Source organism: Myotis nattereri, assembly GCF_964212035.1.
Source record: "Myotis nattereri genome assembly, chromosome: 7".
In the NCBI taxonomy this organism is placed as follows: Eukaryota; Metazoa; Chordata; class Mammalia; order Chiroptera; family Vespertilionidae; genus Myotis; species Myotis nattereri.
The window spans coordinates 46,164,747-46,184,863 of record NC_138082.1 but is presented as its reverse complement, the minus strand read 5'-3'; the positions used below and the strand labels follow the sequence as shown (position 1 = coordinate 46,184,863).

The following is a 20,117-nucleotide window of genomic DNA, read 5'->3' as shown; positions in this document are numbered from 1 at the left end:
CATACAGAATTTCTACAGGATTACGAGTAGGAGGCCAGAGTATATTAGATGCACCTGTACTTTTTACCTCTAACAGTCAGATGCTGCTCCCATTGGGGTCACCTCTCTTCTCCTCTTGTCTTAAACGGTCTTTTTTGGCCTGGTCTTCTGTCTGTCATCTGGCCTTTTATCCAACAGGAAACAAATCCCTGATTTTCTTGTGGCCTTGCGGTTACTTGGAGCTTAACTCCAATATTTTGTTCTTATTCAAAAGATCGGTCTTCCTAAAAACTCACCTCTCAGCTACTTTGCAGCTGGAGGAGACATGTGACTGTGTTCTGGCTAAAGCCTTTGCTTAAAGGGAAAGGGGTCAGAAGATAGTTTCCTGGCCCTGACACACCTGCCTCCTTCCTGAACTTAGATGTGATGCTGTGTACAGAGAAGGAAAGGGGCCTGGTCCTTGATGGCGTTACAGAGAGGTGCCACCTTCCTCTGGACTTCCTGCTAGATGAGAAAAAGAAATTCTGTATTTTAGCCACTATTAGGTTTTCTGTTATTTTCATCCAAGAGGATTCTAACAAATAATTACCATTACTGTTAAGTCCTGGGAACCAGGGGCAAATCCATTTGGTTCCTCCCCTCAAGAACCTTAACATCAAGTGAAGAAGACTGAGATGGAAACAGAGTCCTATACACGTATAGCAGAGGTAGGTGTAAGGCTCTACTAGAGCACAAAGGAATGAATAAGTCTATTGATAATGGCTAAGAAAAGCTTCCTAGTGGGGACAACATTGTGTTGGATCTAAAAGAACAAGTGGGGATATTCCAAGAAGAGAAGGGTGAAAGCCAGGGCATCTCAGGCAGAGGGATTAGCCCAAATAAAGAAAAAAGAGGTGTGAAAGTGCATGTTATAGTCAGAGAATAAAAAAATAATTTAGAAAATATGCTAATAACTTTGTAAATGAGTAGAGTCTATAATTAGCACTGTACTACAGTTGATAAAAGGTTGGCAATTCTGAAACTAATATATACATATACTGGAATTAAACAACTCAGAAACTGGGAGCAAATGGTGGGAACCAAGTTTCTCAACAATATAATATATATATATATATATATATATATATATATATATATATCCTTTACTCTGCCAGCTGAGAGGGCCTAGAAGCAACCATACCCCACTGCAAAACACACACACTAAGCACCTGGATCTTGTTTCCTAATATCATCCAGTATAATAAAAGCCCAATATGCTAAGTGTCCGGTCGACTGGTTGGACATTCAACCAAGCAAAGCGTAATATGCTAATGACATGCTAAGGCTGCTCAACTGCTTGCTATGACATGCAATGACCACCAGGGGGCAGATGCTCTGACCAGTAGGTTAGCTTACTGCTGGAATCCAGCTGATCTAAACTGAGCGAAACGGGATGGACTGCCCTGAAGCCCTCCCATGGACCCCGTGGCCTGGCCTGTGCCCTCTCGCAATCCACGACCCATTGGGGATGTCAGAGAGCCGGTTTCAGTCCGATCATGCAGGCCAGGCCGAGGGACTCCACTGGTGCACAAATTTGTGCACTGGGCCTCTAATTCACTAATAAAGGTAACCAGGCACTTTGGAGAAATGGCTAATTGTAGGGCTGGGGGAGGGAATATAAGATAAATTTGTAGCATCTTTTAGTGCCAGAAAGTAGGAAAGTGCTCAAAACAACAAAACAATCTCTTACCCTTTGAGACAGCATGGAAGGATCTGGTCAGTATTATGCTAAGCAAAATAAGCCAGTCAGAGAAAGACAAGTATCACATGATCTCACTCATTTGTGGAATATAATGAAAAAAATAAACTGATGAACAAAATAAATCCAGAGACATAGAAGCATGGAACAGACTGCTGAATCTCAGAGGGAAGGCAGAGTGGGAAAAGAACTAAAGAACTTGTATGTATGCATATATGCATAACCCATGGACACAGACAATAGTGTGGTGAAGGCCTTTTGAGTTTCTTAACCCATGTCACCTAGTAACAAAAACAGAAACACTAACAATGAGAAGGAAATCCTGCTTTGAATGAGAGGCTCTTACAGTGTGGTTAGAAAGAACCACAAGGCCATAAACACCTATGAAAGAGAAACATTTTGAACAAAGGCTAAAATGTGGACTCTTATCCACCATCTCATTTTAATATGAAGGTCATTATAATAGATCTCCAACCCTTATTCTTCTAGAACAATCTCCCACTGGACACAGGGTTATTAAAAAAAGGTTCGTCAAACTAAGGCCCCATGACAAAATTTTTTTTTTTTTTAATTCTTACCTGAGGTTATGTTTGTTGAATTTAAAGAGAGAAAGGGGGAGGGAAGAGGGTGAGAAAAGAGGGAAAGAAACATCAATGTGAGAAACAATGATCAGCCACCACCCGTATGTGCCCTGACTGGGGATCAAACCCACAACCTAGGTATGTGCCCTGACCAGGAGTCAAACCTGACACCTTTTGGTGTACAGGATGAAGCTCCAACCAACTGAGCCCCAGGGAAGGGCCCACAACAAATTTTTAAACTGTGGTTTTATAATCCTATATAATAAAAGCCTAATATACTAAGTGTCTGGTCAGCCGTTCAACCAATCAAAGCATAATATGCTAATGATATACTAAGGCCGCTCAACTGCTTGCTATGCCGTGCACTGACCACCAGGGGGCAGACGCTCCAACCAGTAGGTTAGCTTGCTGCTGGGGTCCAGCTGATCAGGACTGAGCGAGATGGACCAGACACGCCCTGGAGCCCTCCTGTGGTTCCTCCCTGGCTGGCCAACCTCCTGTGTCCCTCCCCAGCCGACTGTGCACCAGTGGGGTTCCTCGGCCTGGCCTGTAACCTCTTGCAATCCAGGGCCACTCGGGGGATGCCAGAGTGCCGGTTTTGGCCCGATCCCACAGGCTAGGCCAGCCCTGGGCAAACTACGGCCCGCGGGCCGGATCCGGCCCATTTGAAATGAATAAAACTATTGAAAAAAAAGACCGTACCCTTTTATGTAATGATGTTTACTTTGAATTTATATTAGTTCACACAAACACTCCATCCATGCTTTTGTTCCGGCCCTCCGGTCCAGTTTAAGAACCCATTGTGGCCCTCGAGTCAAAAAGTTTGCCCACCCCTGGGCTAGGCCGAGGGACCCCACGGGTGCACGAATTCGTTCACTGGGCCTCTAGTAATAATAATAATCTAAGAAAATCAATAGGAACAAATGTAAACTGCTAGATTTCAGTGTCTATGTTTACATTTATGATCTTGTTGGCAACAAGCAGCACAGATAAAATACAGAAGTGATGCATCTGAGTATACAGCATACTGTTAAAGATTCTGCAGTATTCTGAATAGAGAGAAGTGGTGAGGGAATCGAGAAGTCACAGTACACAGCATAGTATGGATGGGCTGAGGTTCAAAGAATCTGTGTGGCAGTGGTCAGTCAATTTCTTGTTTATAATGAGTGCTGCAAATGAATTTTGGTGAAACACCAGTAGTCACATTATCATACTGCTCATTTGAATTTTATTGGCTTTGTGGTTATCTCTCTCCAACTATTTTGATTTTGTCACTGAATAAGAGCTCTATGCAAAAGAAACTTACACCTGGATTTATGTAACAACTAGGGGCCCGGTGCACGAAATTCATGCACTGGGTGTGGGGGGTGGGGGGTGGGAATGTCCTTCAGCCCAGCCTGCCCCCTCTCACATACTGGGAGCCCTCAGGTGTTGACCCCCATCACCCTCCAATCGCCTGATCGGCCCCTTGCCCAGGCCTGACGCCTCCGCCAGAGGTGTCAGGCTTGGACAGGGGACCCCCATCTCCCCCCGATCACTGGCTCTGGCCCCCGCCCAGGCCTGAGGCCTCTGGCCCAGGAATCATGCCTGGGCAGGGGACCCCCATCTCCCTCTGATCGCTTGCTCCACCCCCCGCCCAAGCCTGACGCCTCTGACCCAGGCTTCAGGCCTGGACAAGGGGACCATCATATCCCTCCAATCCCCAGCTCCGCCCCCCACCCAGGCCTGATGCTTCAGCCAGAGGAGTTGACCCTCATCACCCTCCGATCACCAATCACCGGATCGGCCCCTTGACCAGGCCTGAGGCCTCTGGCAGAGGTGTCAGGCCTGGGCAGGGGACCCCCAGCTCCCCGCGGTTGCAGGCTCCGCCCCTGCCCAGGCCTAACGCCTCTGGCCTAGGTGTCTGGCCCAGGCAGTGGGGACCTGCAGTGGCAGCGGGGGGCGCCGCGATCGTGGGCTTCACTTTAGGCCCAGGCAAGGGACCCCTAGCTCCTGGGACTGCCAGCTTCGACCGTGCCCAGCTCCCATCGCTGGCTCCACCCCTACTTCCTGCTATCACTGGCCAGGGCGGCAAAGGCACCTGATTCTCCGATCATGGCTGGGGGGTAGGGCAAAGGCGGCCCCAGGGCCGCCTTTGCCCTGCCCCCCAGCTCTTAGGTCCCCCCTGGGTTTCAGATCACTGTCAGTGGCAGGGGGCTTCTTCCTGCTTTCCCTTTCGCCTCCCTGCATTGTGCCTACATATGCAAATTAGCCGCCATCTTGTTGGCAGTTAACTTAGTTGGCAGTTAATTTGCATATAGCCCTGATTAGCCAATGAAAACGGTATCGCCGTACGCCAATTACCATTTTTCTCTTTTATTAGTGTAGATATACTAAAAATATTCTAAGTCAACCCAGGGGTCTGCAAATTTTTCTTTCTTTAAGTGAATGTTTACACATTTTTTCAACATTGAGAAATACTGCATTAGAAGATTCCGTTCCAGAGCATTCTACTCTTATTCCTCCTTAATAGCAGAAATAGCTCAAGAAGGGCAAAATCACCTCAATTCTCCTTGGAAAGCAATTTCAGGTGAAGAGGTGAAGGGTTTGAACTAGGTTAAATCCAGGCTTTGTCACTTGCTACCAACATAACTTATGATATGATACTTAACTTTGTTAATCTCAATTTCCTGAATAAAATGTAGCTAATAAGATTATTTCAAAACACAGAGAAGTTACAAAAGGTGATCTATGTAGCATATTTGTAGCATGATGCTGGGTGCATGGTAAGTGCTCAATAAACTTTAGTTGATATTACTATTATCATTAGTCTTGCTCTTCTTACAATTTCCATGAGTACTACATGGGGCTTCATGAGACTATAGGATTAAACCTTCCATTATCCTTCTTAGTTTAAACAGCCCTAAACAGTTCCATCTTCTCAAACAGATGAAAGACTAATTTACCAATGAAGTGGGGGTAGTACAGTAGCAAGTGCTGAATATAGTAATATTCAGAATATAATAAGCCTCAAGTTCAAATCCTGGCTCAGCTATCTACTAACCATGATTTTTTAAAATAATGTTTTTATTGATTTCTTTTGAGAGAGAGAGAGAGAGAGAGAGAGAAAGGGAAAGGGGAAAGAGAAAGAGAAAGAGAAAGAGAAAGAGAAAGAGAAAGAGAAAGAGAAAGAGAAAGAGAGGAAGGAGAGGGAAACACTGATGGGCTGCTTTCTGCACGCCCCCTACTGGGAATAGAGTCCGTAACATGAGCATGTGCCAGACCGGGAATTAAACTAGTGACCTTTTGGTGCATGGGATGATGCTCATCCAACTGAGCCACACCAGCCAGGGCTACTAATCATGATTTTTGGTAAAGCCACTTACTTTGCCTGAGCCTCATTTGTATAGGTTCATTTGTAAAAATGAAGGTAAATCTCAAGTCACAAAGTTCTCACACAGAACACTGTAAGCTACACAGTGTTCCACAAATGTAAAGTCACCCCCTTCCCCAGGCTCCTGCCTTTTTATGGCCGATGGTCATGGATGTGGGGAAAGGGAAAGAGCTAAAAATAGAATGGTACTGAACCAACATGGAGAAAGTGTCTACCCTATACAGAGGCCCCCATAAGGAGTCCTCTGAACACAGTCATCTGGGCTCAGAATTGTCAAATGACAAACTAAAATAATTCAGTAACAAGTTTGATGTCTTTTATTCAAGAGAAACCAATCCATGGATTGGGGGTGTCGACAGAAGAAATGTAAATTCAGTAAATTCCAGAAACATCCCTAAAGGGCACCCCTTAAAACTTAAAAGAAAATACCCACACACAAATTAATAAATAATTAGGAACAAACACCATTCCTACTTCCCACTGTTGAGCAATCAGGTGTTGAGGTGGACAATTAGTACACAAAGCCAAACTGAAAGTAACAATCAAGCCTTTTATTTACTGTAACAGTGTAAGCAAGAGAGCAAAAGAGGCATGAGCTCACCAGTGTTCCATTTCTCCCTGTAGAATGGCACCAGGTAAGGATCAAGTGATGCAGTCCGTATGGGGGAAACTGTCTCATTGCCCAGGAGCCACCCCCTTCCCCAGGCTCCTGCCTTTTTATGGCGGATGGTCATGGATGTGGGGAAAGGGAAAGAGCTAAAAATAGAATGGTACTGAACCAACATGGAGAAAGTGTCTACCCTATACAGAGGCCCCCATAAGGAGTCCTCTGAATGCAGTCATCTGGGCTCAGAATTGTCAAATGACAAACTAAAATAATTCAGTAACAAGTTTGATGTCTTTTATTCAAGAGAAACCAATCCATGGATTGGGGGTGTCGACAGAAGAAATGTCTAAACTATAGAGAATTTTGAGTTTATTTGAGCCAAACAGATGACATACACTTTGGGGCAGCAGTGGGGTGGCAGCAGTGGTGATGGTGGTGGTGGTGGTGGGTGGGTGAATCATAGCTGGGATTGGATTACAGGATAATTAACAAGATTATGTGCTCTCTTGAGGGTTAATGCCCTTTTAGAGGGCTATTCTGATATTTCAAATGTGTATTAACCTAGATACACAGGAATAATAGGCAGGTTTGGCTTACAAACTTTCACTAAATAAGTTACAGGCCTGGGGCATGACTACCCCCCATGACCTGCCCAGTTAGGAATTTATCATTAGATCACCCTGTGAGGTTATTTTCCATAGAACCCCCTTTTCCATCCACCGGGGAGTACCGTGCCTCACAAGCAGTGGAGCACTCTTCCCAAGGGATGTGGGGCAAGAGCAAGAATTGTATGGAGCCATAGAAGAGGCAGTGTGAAAGCAGGGCGTGGTTGGCTGGGAGGACGGGGATTCCTTACGGAGCTAGCAAGTCCTATTTTCTAGGGTAAGGTGACTAATGTTGAGAGGGAGGACTGTGATTTGTGAATGTTAGGTTTCCTTGCAGGTGTTTCCTGAAAGTGCAGGCTGCAGAAACCACCATTTTGTGGGTCCTGATGCACGAAGTAACTATCAGAATGCAGATACGCATACGAACATGGCTGCCCAGGGGGCCTCGTGGGGAGGGCAGCTTCTCCCCTCAGGCCTTCTGGGAAAAGCCTTGTCAGTGCCTGCGGTCAGCCCTGAAAGTCACGCAGAGGAGTCTGATCTGGAGCCTGCTCCTCACTCGAAGGAAAAAAGAACACAAGTACTCTTTACCCAACACATAATAAACATTATGCTGAGAAATTATATAAACAAAAAAACGAGTACATTTAATGTGGGTAAAAAGGGGCTCTGTGGAAAGGAACCTCACAGGGTGATCGGATCATAAACTCCCAACTGGACAGGTCATGGTGGGTGGTCATGCCCCAGGCCCACAACTTCTTACTGAAACACCTATAAGCAAGCTCTGTCTACTGTTCTCGCACATCTAAGTTAACACCCCTTTGAAATGCCAGGAGTAACACCCCTTCGAAATGCCAGAGTAATACCTTCAAGAGAGCATATAATTTTGTTAACTATCCTATAAGCCAATTCATTTCTTGCTTTCTCCCACCTTCATGTAATCTTCCTTATGGTCTCTCCTTAATTTCAAATGCATAAAAGAAACGGCAAAACTGTTCATCTCTGGAGCCTTTGAGATCTTGCTTCTCAGCAACTGTCATCAGTTTTGGCTCAAATAAACTTATAAAAATTCTCTGTAGGTTTTTTCTTACGTAAACATTAAGAATGATTTCTTTCAAAGCCCATGAATAATAATGCTGCAGCGAGTTTCTTAAGAATAATTGAGAATATTAGTTATATTCTTAACCTCCAAGGACCATATCAGGTAGAGAAACCTTAGTAATCTTCAACCTATAAAAGTCTTATTTCTAAGATCATCTGTAAGTCAGTTAAGAGCTCAGAACCACATTTTTAGAGGAACATTTCAAATGGTGATTAATATACCGGGCTAGTCCGCACATATTTTTAAATCCATAATGCAAATGAAAAGAAATTTGTTTATTTTAAATGGCCTTAGAAAACTGGCAAATTCCATTTTCCCAAATAGCTGAAACACTGCCTGGGGCAACTTGAATCTTATTTAATACAAAAACAATCTGATTAAATAATTCTTTTAAAACAACAACAACAACAAAAATTCCATAATACCTATCAGCCAACTCTTTGCCACCTGATAATATAAGGAATAACTATACCATAATGCTGTTTAACTAAAAACTAGACTGGTACATCAAAGTAAGTGCAGAGCCTTCAAATAAGTCACCTTAAGAGATTACTATTTACTCTAATAATAGTAAAACATCCTTGAAATTCAATTTTCAGATAATGGCCTAATGGCAAGCTTACTGATTCTTTTTAATATCCTCAGTGGTGGCAAATTCTTTGCTTTAAGATATATACCTTTTTTGTCTTTAGAGTAGTTGTTATTCTTGTTGCCATAAATGTATAGTCTCCCAACATAACTAGCTTGGAAATATCATATTCATTGAGCTATAGCTTCTGGTATGTTCTGTTTCCTTAAACAGACTTAAACAGCCAAACCTCATAAATCAAGTACACACAGTACAAACTGTACTACCACAAATGATAGTATCCTTTTTGCTTATTCTTTTTTAAGAAGCCAAAACTATCTGGAAATATGAGCTAGATGTTCTTTGGTTTTGGGGTTTGTTTTTTTAATTTAAAAATTTTTAAAAATATATGGATAGCAAAAATAGAAAGTATACAGGGGGAAAGATCCCTCTTATGATTGCAACAAGAAATGTGAAATACCTAGCATTGGCATTAATGTATAGGACTGATATAAAGAAGCTATACAACATACAGAAGAGCGTGGAAGATAATTTTAATAAACAGGAAGACAGTACATGGGTTTCTGGAGTTGAAGATTCAGTATTTGTAAAAATGTAAATTCTTGCCAAAATCATCTATAAAATTAAACTTGTTCCAATCAAAATTCAAAAAATGTTTTTGGAGAACTTGACCAAATGATTTAAAAGTTCATCTGGAAGAATAAACATGCAGGAAGCGCCAGGAAAATACTGCAGAGGAAATGAGTGATGCTGGTTGTGTCAAGATAGGGTTAAGGAGGTGGGGGAGTGCTTGCTCCTCCCGACATTACAATATACTATGATGAGCTGCCTGCCTCCAGGGATAGAGCCCGCAACCTGGGCATGTGCCCTGACTGGGAATCAAACCCGTAACTTTTCGGTGCACAGTTCGATGCCCAACCAACTAAGCCACACTGGCCAGGGCAAGGTAATTTTTACATTGTGTAATGAAATGTGTCAACATTAGGAAGACGTGTATAACTCAGTGAACCAATAGTTTCCAGGTGACCAACATATAGTATCACAAAATCATGCATGGGTAAAAGATCCATTCAAAGTACAAGACAGACTAATGAATTTAAATGTAATAGACCAATGGATTTAAATATTATATTGCAGTTAACCTTTAAGAAATTATCCCATATTGGAATTTGGTGTAGTGTCAAAGGAGAATATTCACACACTTCTGAAGAGACTATTAAATTACTCCTCCCTTTCTAACTACTTACACATCTGTGTGAGGTTACATTTTCTTCAAATACATCAACCAGAACATATCATAACAGGCTTAGCAGAAGCAAATATAAAACCCAATCATCTTCTCTTAGGCCAGACATTAAAGATATTTGCAAAAATGTAAAACTATACCACTCTTCTAATTTTTTTGGAAAAAATTTTTAAATAAAAATGTCACTGATGCTAACATGCCATGGGGTATTATTGTTACTTTTAAATAATAATAAATGTTATTATCTTTTCTTCAGTTTAATTTTTAATAGAGTAAATATGGGTAACTATGATCTACCTAAATGAAACTCAGGGGAACCTGAATAATTTTTAGAGTGTCTAGGGGTCCTGAGAAGAAAACGCTTGAGAGCCACTGCCTTAGCTTAATTTTCTGGGGTGACATGGGGATTGGAAAGTCCGCCCTTTTAAAGAACGGTGCAATGGCTTACTATCATTTTGGCGAAGGTGAAATGTTGGTCAGTGTGTGCAGGAGCAAGCATCCTCACGCACTGCCAGGGCTGAAAAATTAGCATAAAGAAAAAATAAAGAAAACTAAAACAGGAACTAACTTTAAAAAAATAACATATATGCCTGGGCTGAAAGACCTTTCCTGAGGGAACTGTGGCAATACATATGGAAATTTTTAAAGAAAGACCTTTATGGAAAATTCCATTTATAGAAATATATCCTAAGAATATAATCGGAAGGATCCTAAGGATTTGTCACAGCATTGTTTGGACATTATACTGAAAAAGTCCAATCTAAATACTCATCTTTAGAGAACTGACTAAATTATTGTACATCCATATAAAAAAGGTTATGTAGCCACTTAAAATGTTGCTCAAATCTAAATTTATTGATATGTAAAGAAGTCCATTATTTATTGGCTAAAGGAAAAAAGTCAGGTATAAGAGAGTACCTTTAGTAAGATCTTTAAAAAAATTAGCATAAAGAAAAAATAAAGAAAACTAAAACAGGAACTAACTTTAAAAAAATAACATATATGCCAACAAGTATACATATTCATAGGAAAGGTCTAAAAGAATTTATAATAGTTATCTGTCATTGAAAGGCTCAAGGAGATCCTTATATTTCCTTTTTAATATATTTTGAATGTACTTTTCTCTTTCTAAGTAAACTCAAACTACTTTTATAATCAGAAAACATAAAAATATTTTCAAAATCACTTCTATATAATGTTCATGGGTAGAGGATTCATGCTTGGGAAGGAAGAAAAAAAAAAGATGGTATAGGCAGTATTAACAGTAACACTAGAAAGGTTTCCAAATTTTTCTGGTGGTCACCCATTTACATGGAGGGAAGACGGCATGGAATCTATAAGGGCCCGGTTAATGGGACCTGGACAGGGTCCTGTGGATAGCTGGATTGAAGACCCAAACGCACTACGGCCAAAGAAAGGCTACTTTTAAAGACCCCAATTTGTTAGACCAGGTAAGGCATAAAATTGCAGATGCTGAGCAGGTAGGGCAAAGAGCCCTGAAAGAGAAAGAAATTATTAGAAAAGGCAAAGAGTAGCCGGAGGAGGTGGAAAACAGACAAATAATTCATACCAGAAAGTCAAATTCCGGGTACCCAGAAACTTCCTATTCACCAACTACGGCTGGAACTTGCTACGTGCTACAGTGCTGTGTGACATCATGGCTGCTCTCCGTCTTCACTCGGTAACTTTCTTATGTGCCAGAACCTTTTCATTTATAGCACTTGATAATCGTCAGGCAGCAAACACAGATGGCACCAGTCAGGTCTGCCCAGCCCAACTCCTGGGAAAGCTTTTGCACCCTCTGCTGGTCAGCTCTATGCCAGAACAGGAGGGTCTGTCTCTGAAGGAGACAACTTACCAAATCACAGGGACACACTTCTGTGTTCTCTACCTGATTTCAGTGAAGAATTTGGAAACCATTTTCTCAAACTGTGCCCCTGATCCCAAGAGACAATTCCAGATCAAAACAATGCCTTCGTGACATCAAGAAAAACATAAAAACTAAAGTCCCATGAGAAAATGTACCATCAAAAGCATTTATTTTTTAAAATTTATCTTTATTGTTGAAAGTATTACAGATGTCCATTTTTTCCCATTGACCCTGCAACCCCCATCAAAAGCATTTTAAATTCAAATGATTTCACCTTGTTGCATAATAAATAAATAAAGGTATGTAGATGACTGCAACACTTGATATGACTATAAAAACCTATTAGAGTTTTATTCTGGTTGAAAACCTCAGAATTACTATACCAATAATTTGTATAGGTTTTACAACTTACAGAAAGCTCTCATTTTCACACCTAATCCTTACAGCAATCCTATAATTGAGAAAGGAGGGCAAACAAGCATTTGTATGATCACCATTTTACAGATGTGGGAGATGAGACTCAAAAGAGGTTTCGTGGGTTGCCTTGATCACACACATACCAGATCCACAATCCAAGCAGGCCTCCTCCCTCCAAGCTCTACATCCAACGCAGGACACTCTTCTACCTGTGCTGCTGATCTATCAGGAGTTTTCTAAAGAGTTGATATGTATTTTAGGTAGAGAAGCAGACGGCCTAAAACATGCTTCTATAATATATTTAATTTTGTTTCAAATATCACCAAAATTTTAGATGCTGCATCCTAAATCTGAGCGATTTGCACTGGAGGCAGTGCCCTGTCCTAAAGAAACATCAATTTAACAAGGGAAGTGGACATTTTAGTGAGGAATCTCCTGAAAACCAAATGAAGTTAACTTCAGCATTTCTATGTGTGTCATGCTTATGCCCATAAAAAGTAGGTCCTGTCAGGCTTTCTAGCTTCTGCGTCACTTAGTCCTGTAGCATGAAACTAGTGTTGGGAATCCTCAACTGAAGAGCAAAGCAAAATAGTAATGATAAACAGAATCAAAGAATTATATGGTGCTGTGTGCCAGGCATACTCTAGGTGCTTTTCATACAGTGACTCATTTAGTTCTCCAAGAACCCATTTAACAGACAAGTACACTGAGGCACAGTGAGGTTAAGTTACTTAGGATAACCAGACTCTCACAGCTAGTAAATAGTGAGGCTGAGACCTGGACCCAATAACTGAATTCATTTTCTTAACCATTAAAGCTATGCCGCCTCTATATAGTGGTGTCTTCCATATTTCTGTTGTATTTTTAAAGTACACTTTTCATTTTAGAACAATTTTAGATTTATAAAAAAAAAAGTTGCAGATAGTGCAGAATTCTATTATTATAATCTCACATTAGTATACTTGTTATAATAAATGAAGCCAATATTAATATGTTATTATAAACTTAAGTCGGTACTTTATTCACACTTCTTTCGTTTTTACCAAATTTCCTTTTTCTCTTCCAGGATTCTATCCAGGGCACCACATTACATTTAGTCATCAGGCCTCCTTAGGCTCCGTTGGCTCTAACAGTTTCTCAGGCTTTCTTTGATTTTGATGACCTTGACAGTTTTGAGGAGCGCTGATCTGGTATTTGATGAAATACTCCTCAATAAATATCCATCAGATATTTTTCTCATGATTAAACTGGGGTTATGGGTTTTAGGGAGGAAAACCACAGAAGTAAATTGCCATTCTCCTCACATCATATCAAGGGTACGCAATATGAACATAACTTATTACTGTGGATGTTAACCTTGATCACTTGGCTGAGGTAGCAGTTGACAGATTTCTCCACTGTAAAGTTGCCCCCGCCCCCCTGCCCTTTCCATACTGTATTCCTTGAAAGGAAATGGCTATGTGTAGGCCACACTTAAGGAGTGGTGAATTATGCTCTACCTCTTTAAGGTAAGAGTAACTACATAAAATTATTTGAAATTTTTTTGCATGGGAGATTTGTCTCTTCTCTCCCATTTATTTATTTATTCAATCATTTGTTTATAATAGTATGGACTCATAGATAATTATTTTAAACTTTGGATTATAACCTAATACTACTTTATTTATTTCAGTTGGCTCCTATATCCTTTTTTGACACACTCCCATCATTGTGTTTTTGTTTTTAGCACTTACAGAGGAATAATGGTTTGAGAATTGTTAACCCATACCTCTGTAGGAAACATTCACTTAGAAGCAGTGGTTCTCAACCTTCCTAACGCCGCGACCCTTTAAGGGTGTGGTGGTGACCCCCAACCATAAAATTATTTTTGTTGCTACTTCATAACTGTAATTTTGCTACTGTTATGAATCGTAATGTAAATATCTGATATGCAGGATGTATTTTCATTGTGACAAATTGAACATAATTAAAGCATAGTGATTAATCACAAAAACAATATGTAATTATATATGTGTTTTCGGATGGTCTTAGGCGACCCCGGTGAAAGGGTCCTTCGACCCCCAAAGGGGTCGCAACCCACAGGTTGAGAACCGCTGACTTAGAGTCTAGTGCACATGCATAGTTCCTATTGTCTTTCATTTTAGTTTCATTTTCAAAGTTACTTAGGTCAGTACCTTTTCCCTGGCCCCTTCAGGGAGGTTATCACTTACATTTCTAATACAGTTAGATTCTTTTGTTACAGCCTGCATTCCATCCTGGAATCCCCATTATCTCTTAATTATCTTTTTAAATTCTGCATACATTGTTTATTCTTTGTGCTGAAAAGCTCTACCGGTTTTAAGAAATGCATATAGTTTCACCACCCTAAAAAAAAAATCCTCCATTCTACTAATCAACCCTTTCCCCTCCCCAAACTCCCTGTTTCTGTTACTTTTTCCTAGCAATGTTAGGAAATGATGTATCTGACATCATTGCTTCTTATCCTTTCCCCTCACAACGTGTTCACATTTATAAGCTCCTGTGATTCTCACTTCAATCCTGAGTGTTCCCACTTAGCAGATGATTGAATTAAACTCAGAGTAAGTGACTTGGTCAAGCTCTCACTAAGTGGTGCTGGCACTATTAGCTTGTGCCTTTCAACCCTTGGTGTGATGCTCTTTCTACTACACAGCACTGTGTCCTTGTTTTCAGCTGGGAGGGGAAATGGCTGTGCATAGAGACAAGAAGAAGAGAAGAAAGAAACGATGAATGGCAGAGACAAATGGCAGGGGAAGTGGGGGATTAGAGAGCAACCAAAGGACTTGTATGCACGCATATTAGCATAACCAATGGACACAGACACTGGGGCGGTGGGGGCTTGCCCGGGGTGGGAATGGCTGGGGGGGGGGGACGGACAGTGTGTGTGTGTGGGGGGGGGAGGAGACATATGTAAAACTTTAGACAATAAACAAATAATAATAGCCCTAACCCGTTTGGCTCAGTGGATAGAGCATCGGCCTGTGGACTGAAAGGTCCCAGGTTCAATTCTGGTCAAGGGCATGTACCTTGGTTGCGGGTACATCCCCAGTAGGGGGTGTACAGGAGGCAGCTGATCTGTTTCTCTCTCATCGATGTTTCTAACTCTCTATCCCTCTCCCTTCCTCTCTGTAAAAAATCGATAAAATATATTTTTTAAAAATAATAAATAAATAAAAATAAAAAATGATGGATGGAAAGAAATGATGGATGGAAACTTTTACACTAAAAATATAAGAAAGTGGAATTCTAGTTCTGATCATTTGGTGAACTTCATAGTCCAAAAACCTTTCTACTATGAAATACAAGAGGCTGGTTAAATATATTTAAAAATATATCTTGCTAACTGCATCATTGAATCAGCAAGAAGGAATGAGAGATCTTTGGAGGCCAAAAGGTAGTGAAGGTCCAGAAAGCTGAGTGAGAAATGAAGCCAGCAGCTATCCAAATCTCACAATGTATGAAAAACAAACACATCACAACTTCTCTAAATAAACTCGTTTGGTTTAACACTAGAAAATTATCAGAAATTCACCAAATTATCAGATTAAAGAAAAACAATTATAGGATCACCTCAGCAAATAGAGAAAGTAGCTGATTAAATTCAACACTCACAATTAAAAATCTAATAAGACTTTTAGCAAATATGGGATGGAAGAGAATTTCATTAACCTGATTAAGGGTGGCTAGCAAAAATCTACAATGTTATCCTTGATGGTGAAATATTAGAAGTTTATAAAAGTGTGTAAGACAAGGATGTCCACTATCACTGGTTCTATTCAACTGCACTAGAGGTCCAAGCCAGCAATGAAGAAAAGGAGGAATAAATGGCAAGAATTGAGAAGAAAATAACAAAACAGTCACAGTTTTCTAAGGACATGATTACCTACATAGAAAAATTCCCCAAACCCTACAAATGACAATTATTACGATTAAAAATAAAATTTAGCAAGGTTGCTAAATAGATGATCGATATACCAAAAATATATAGTTAGAAAATCTAATTTAAAAAATATACTAATTATAATGCTGGCCAAAAATATAAAAATGTACTGAGGAAGTTGCAAAATATGAAATCCTTTAAGAAAAATTATTAAACTTCATTGAAAGACACTAAAGACCTAAATAAATGGAGAGTCATATTGTCTTCATAGATAGGATAATTTGATATGGTAAAGATGTCAGTTCTCTTCAAATTGATATATAGATTTAATGCTAAACTAATCAAATTCCAGTAGGTTTTTTTGTGGTACTTAGCAGGTTCAAAAAGATGTATGAGCCTGGCTGGTGTGGCTCAGCGGTTGAGCGTCAGGAGGTAAAAGTTTGATTCCCCATCAGGGCCCATGCCCTGGTTGTGAGCTCGATCCCCAGTGGGGAGTGTGCAGGAGGCAGCCAATAATGATTCTCTCCCATCATTGATGCTTCTATCTCTCTCCCCCTTCCTTTCTGAAATTAAAATATATATATGAAAGTGCAAACTGCAAAAACAAAAAGATACTCCTGAAGAAATGGAATAAGTACAGGACTTGCCCTACCAGCTCTCAACCCTTACTATTAAATTGGTCAGGTATTAGGCTAGGGATAGAAAAACAGAACAATGGAAGAGAAAACAGAGCCTAGAAACAGACCTGACCATGAACGTAAACTTGATATGAAACCAGAGTTAACATTACAGATCTGTGGAGAAATGACAGACTCTGCAATAGTGGTGCTGGGACAAGTGGTTTTTCATGTAGAAAAAAAATTAGGGATAATAAATGGTATTGGTTTAAGTTGCTTCGTTTTTGGTCATTTGTTACACAGCAATAGAAAACAAACATATACTTTAACAGGTGTAACAGGAGGCAGGTTTAAGAATGCCTATAGCAGCACTTTTCTAGGAATAAAAAAACCTGAAAGACACTAAAGCCCAGCCAGTAGCAAATGGGTAACTGTGGTAAATTCACACAATGAAATATTATACAGTAGTAAAAATAAATGAAATGAACTCAGGTACCTTGTCAAATGTAATGTTGGAAAAACTAGGCAATTTATGGAAGTGTACATATATACAGTATGATTCAACTTATACAATGTTCAAAAACATTGAAAACTTAACAATATTTTACCTATATGAAGAGGAAAGAGGGATCTAGGACCTAGGAAGGGCACAGGACATGTCACATTTTTAAGTAATGTTCTAGGTTATTTTGTGTGTGTTTTTAAAGTTGACAGATATGAGTATTCATTTATAATTATTGTTTACATATTATGCTGTTATCTATAGTCTTTGACTAACTAAAATACTTTTTAAAAACATTACTATGAACCCTTTAATCCTAAATCTTTCTGCATCTTATTTTATTTTTAATACGTTTTTATTGATTTTCGAGAGAGAGTAAAGGGAGAGACATTGATGTGAAAGAGAAACAATGACTGGCCTGGCAAAAAGTCTCACTGGTAACAATGTATAAGTAGTCATTCAAATTGGTTTGTTTTATAGTCTTGCTTAATTTAACTTAAACCATTTATAAGTTACAGTTGCATAAAAGATACAACATAAGGAATTTATATAGTTTTATATTTGCATATATTTCGCATCCTGAAATATTTTAATTTAACAAGAGAATCCTAAGTATCTACTTGGGTTTGAGAAATTCTGCTCTGGGTGATTGGGAGCCACTCAGGGATACAGAGAAATGGCAGATTTGTGCTTTAGAAAACTCACTCAGGCAGCAGTGTAGAGGGATGACTTGAAAGTATTTAAGGCAGAAAGGAAGCTGTTAATTTTAATATGATAAAACGGAGAGACCCTACATTACTCCGGGGATATGATGAGGAGATGCTCAAGCGTTAGAATCAAAACGACTTGGTTGTGGGCGAAGAAAAAGAAGGCATCTAGCTTGACTGTCTCTTGGTGAGGTAAATACCACAGGAAGACAAACAAGTGGCCGTGAGGGGGCAGGAGGGAGAAAAGAGATGATGCATTCAGTTCCGCAATTACTTGAATTTTATTTCAGCCAAAAATTCCGTTATCTTTTCTGAGTCTCCGTGTTCTCAGTGACAGCTGCATTCACGAAATTACCAAATTAAGTATTATAGCGCTGTCTAAAAATACACAACGCGCTCCACAGTAGGCTGCAAATAAGTTATGAAAAATCAGCAAACGCCCAGCCCCTAACGGAAATTCAGCAGGGTTAAAGAGAGATGTGGCACATTTTTACTGAACACTGTGACCCACACACCCACTTCGTATTGTGCTTTTTGCTGTCAGTCAGATGCCCTCTCTCGCTCGCGTCTGTACTGAACTAGAGGTGGCGAGCCAAGCCCACGCGGAAGGTGCAAAGGGCACTCTCAAGGGACGCACCCCGGGGACACCCCGGGGCTTGATTTCGGGAAATTCCGTGCAGGGGAACTTTGACTCTGCCGGCAGGGCTCGCTACTTCCATTTCGTTTCATTTAGAGCAATCAACGTGGAATACCTTAGGCAGCCCCATCAGAATGTAAGCATTTCACCTGTTATTCCCGTTATGGGGGAAAAGGAGGCTAGAGGAAGGAAAATGCAGCAATGACCGCAAAACCAGCCTGTGTCCTCGCACCCGCAGAGGAGGGGGCCTCGGGAAAGTAATTCCACACTCGCTCAGCGGGGAGCCTCGCCTCCTCCACCACCAACTCCGCACACACAGACCCAGCAAGTGTGACCGTTACCCTCGGCCACAGCATCCCACGTGGTACTGAAGGGAGAGCCGCGGGGAGTACCTTTCGCGCTGGACGCTGCTTTGGGGGTCGCACTCGACTCAGCGCCTCTCTCGGCGCCTCCCACAGCGCAAGTCCGGGGCCGAGAGGCGTGCGGGTGCCCGGGCGGTATGACGGGTCCCTGAGAGCGGGGCACCGGAGGCTGCAGCACCGCGCGCCGGGGTTCTCTGCCGCGCCGCGTGAGCCGGAAGGGCGCCCCGCCAGGACAGCGCAGGCTCCGCCCGGTCAGAGGAGCGGGGTGGGTCGTGGGGCGGGGCGGGGCGGGTCGTGGGGCGGGTCGGGGCCGGGTCGGGTCGGGGCAGGGCCGGGGGCGGGGCGGGGCCGGGGCCGGGGGCGGGGCGGGGCGGGACCGGCGGCCGGAGCGGGCGCTCCGCACCTGCCGCCTGATGGGAATTGTAGTTCTGGGAGCAAGCCCGGCTCCCTTGGAGGCACCGGGAACTACATTTCCCGAGGAGGGACCGGCGCCTGCAGGCTGCGTGTTACCGGGGCGACGCAGGCCGCAGCCGGGGCGAGGACCAGAGGGCCTTTGGGGGCAGCCTGTAAAGGGGGGCGCCTTTTCCTGCCCTGCTCTTGGTGATCAGGCGGTGCCATCTGTGTCTCCCGTGCCGCACTGCCCTGCGCCCCGCTGCCCGGCCCCCGTGGTAGTTTTTCCTGGTCCCCGCAGGGAGTTGGGGCCTCGAGGTTCCGACGGAGCGGCCGTTGCTCCGCGCTGGGGTCTGGATCGCGCTCCTCTCCGGCCCCGCGGCGGCTCGGCCCCTATGGGCCCGACCAGGAAGCCCAACGTGTGCCGCCGGCTGAGCCGCCGGGCGCTGGGCTTCTTCTCGAGCGACGCGGGCGCGGTGCAGAGGACGAACCTGGGCATCCTGCGGGCGCTGGTGTGCCAGGTGACCGCCTGCGGGCGGGGCGGGACCGAGGGCTGCGGGCCCCTGGTGCTCAAGCCTTCTGGGGTGCTCAAGCCTTCTGGGGTGCTGATTTTACGCGGTAGAGCCCCCTTTTAAGAAGGTTATTTGTAGTGGAGAGGGGCATGGATGCCCTGAACCTGGAGGATTAGTAAATAGGTATTAATAGGACCGCCAGATGCGTTTAATTTTTTAAGCTGCTTATGTCTTCTTTGCAAACAATCTTTTGAAAAGTTGGTCACCCCACTAAAACCAAAACATGACAGTGAGGCAGAGTGGCGAAGAATTGAACATAATGTTTTTAAATTACATACATGAAACTTACTTGAAAACCCTAAATTTAGCTATCCATCATAAAATTGGT

The 20,117-nt window shown here is 42.2% G+C and overlaps 2 protein-coding genes across 6 annotated transcripts in view; one reads left to right on the top strand and one right to left on the bottom strand.

Moving 5' to 3' along the window:
• Positions 1–19,086, bottom strand: part of METTL8 (methyltransferase 8, tRNA N3-cytidine) — an 81,676-nt gene extending 62,590 nt beyond the window's left edge. Inside the window, exon 1 of one of the 4 annotated variants that reach the window (XM_081095670.1) lies at positions 18,858–19,086. The gene's annotated coding sequence lies outside the window, so the exon portion shown is untranslated. Of the gene's footprint in view, positions 1–11,387; positions 11,539–18,857 lie in introns of those variants that run through there. The other 3 variants (XM_081095669.1, XM_081095672.1, XM_081095671.1) reach the window with 3 other exon arrangements.
• A 177-nt stretch (positions 19,087–19,263) lies between these two features.
• The window catches only part of DCAF17 (DDB1 and CUL4 associated factor 17), a 38,681-nt gene continuing 37,827 nt past the window's right edge, over positions 19,264–20,117 (top strand). The window contains exon 1 of one of the 2 annotated variants that reach the window (XM_081095667.1): positions 19,264–19,738. In XM_081095667.1, the coding sequence (XP_080951793.1) occupies positions 19,613–19,738 (126 nt within the window). In that variant the 5' untranslated portion in view covers positions 19,264–19,612. The remainder of the gene's footprint in view (positions 19,739–20,117) is intronic. The other variant, XM_081095668.1, reaches the window with a different exon arrangement.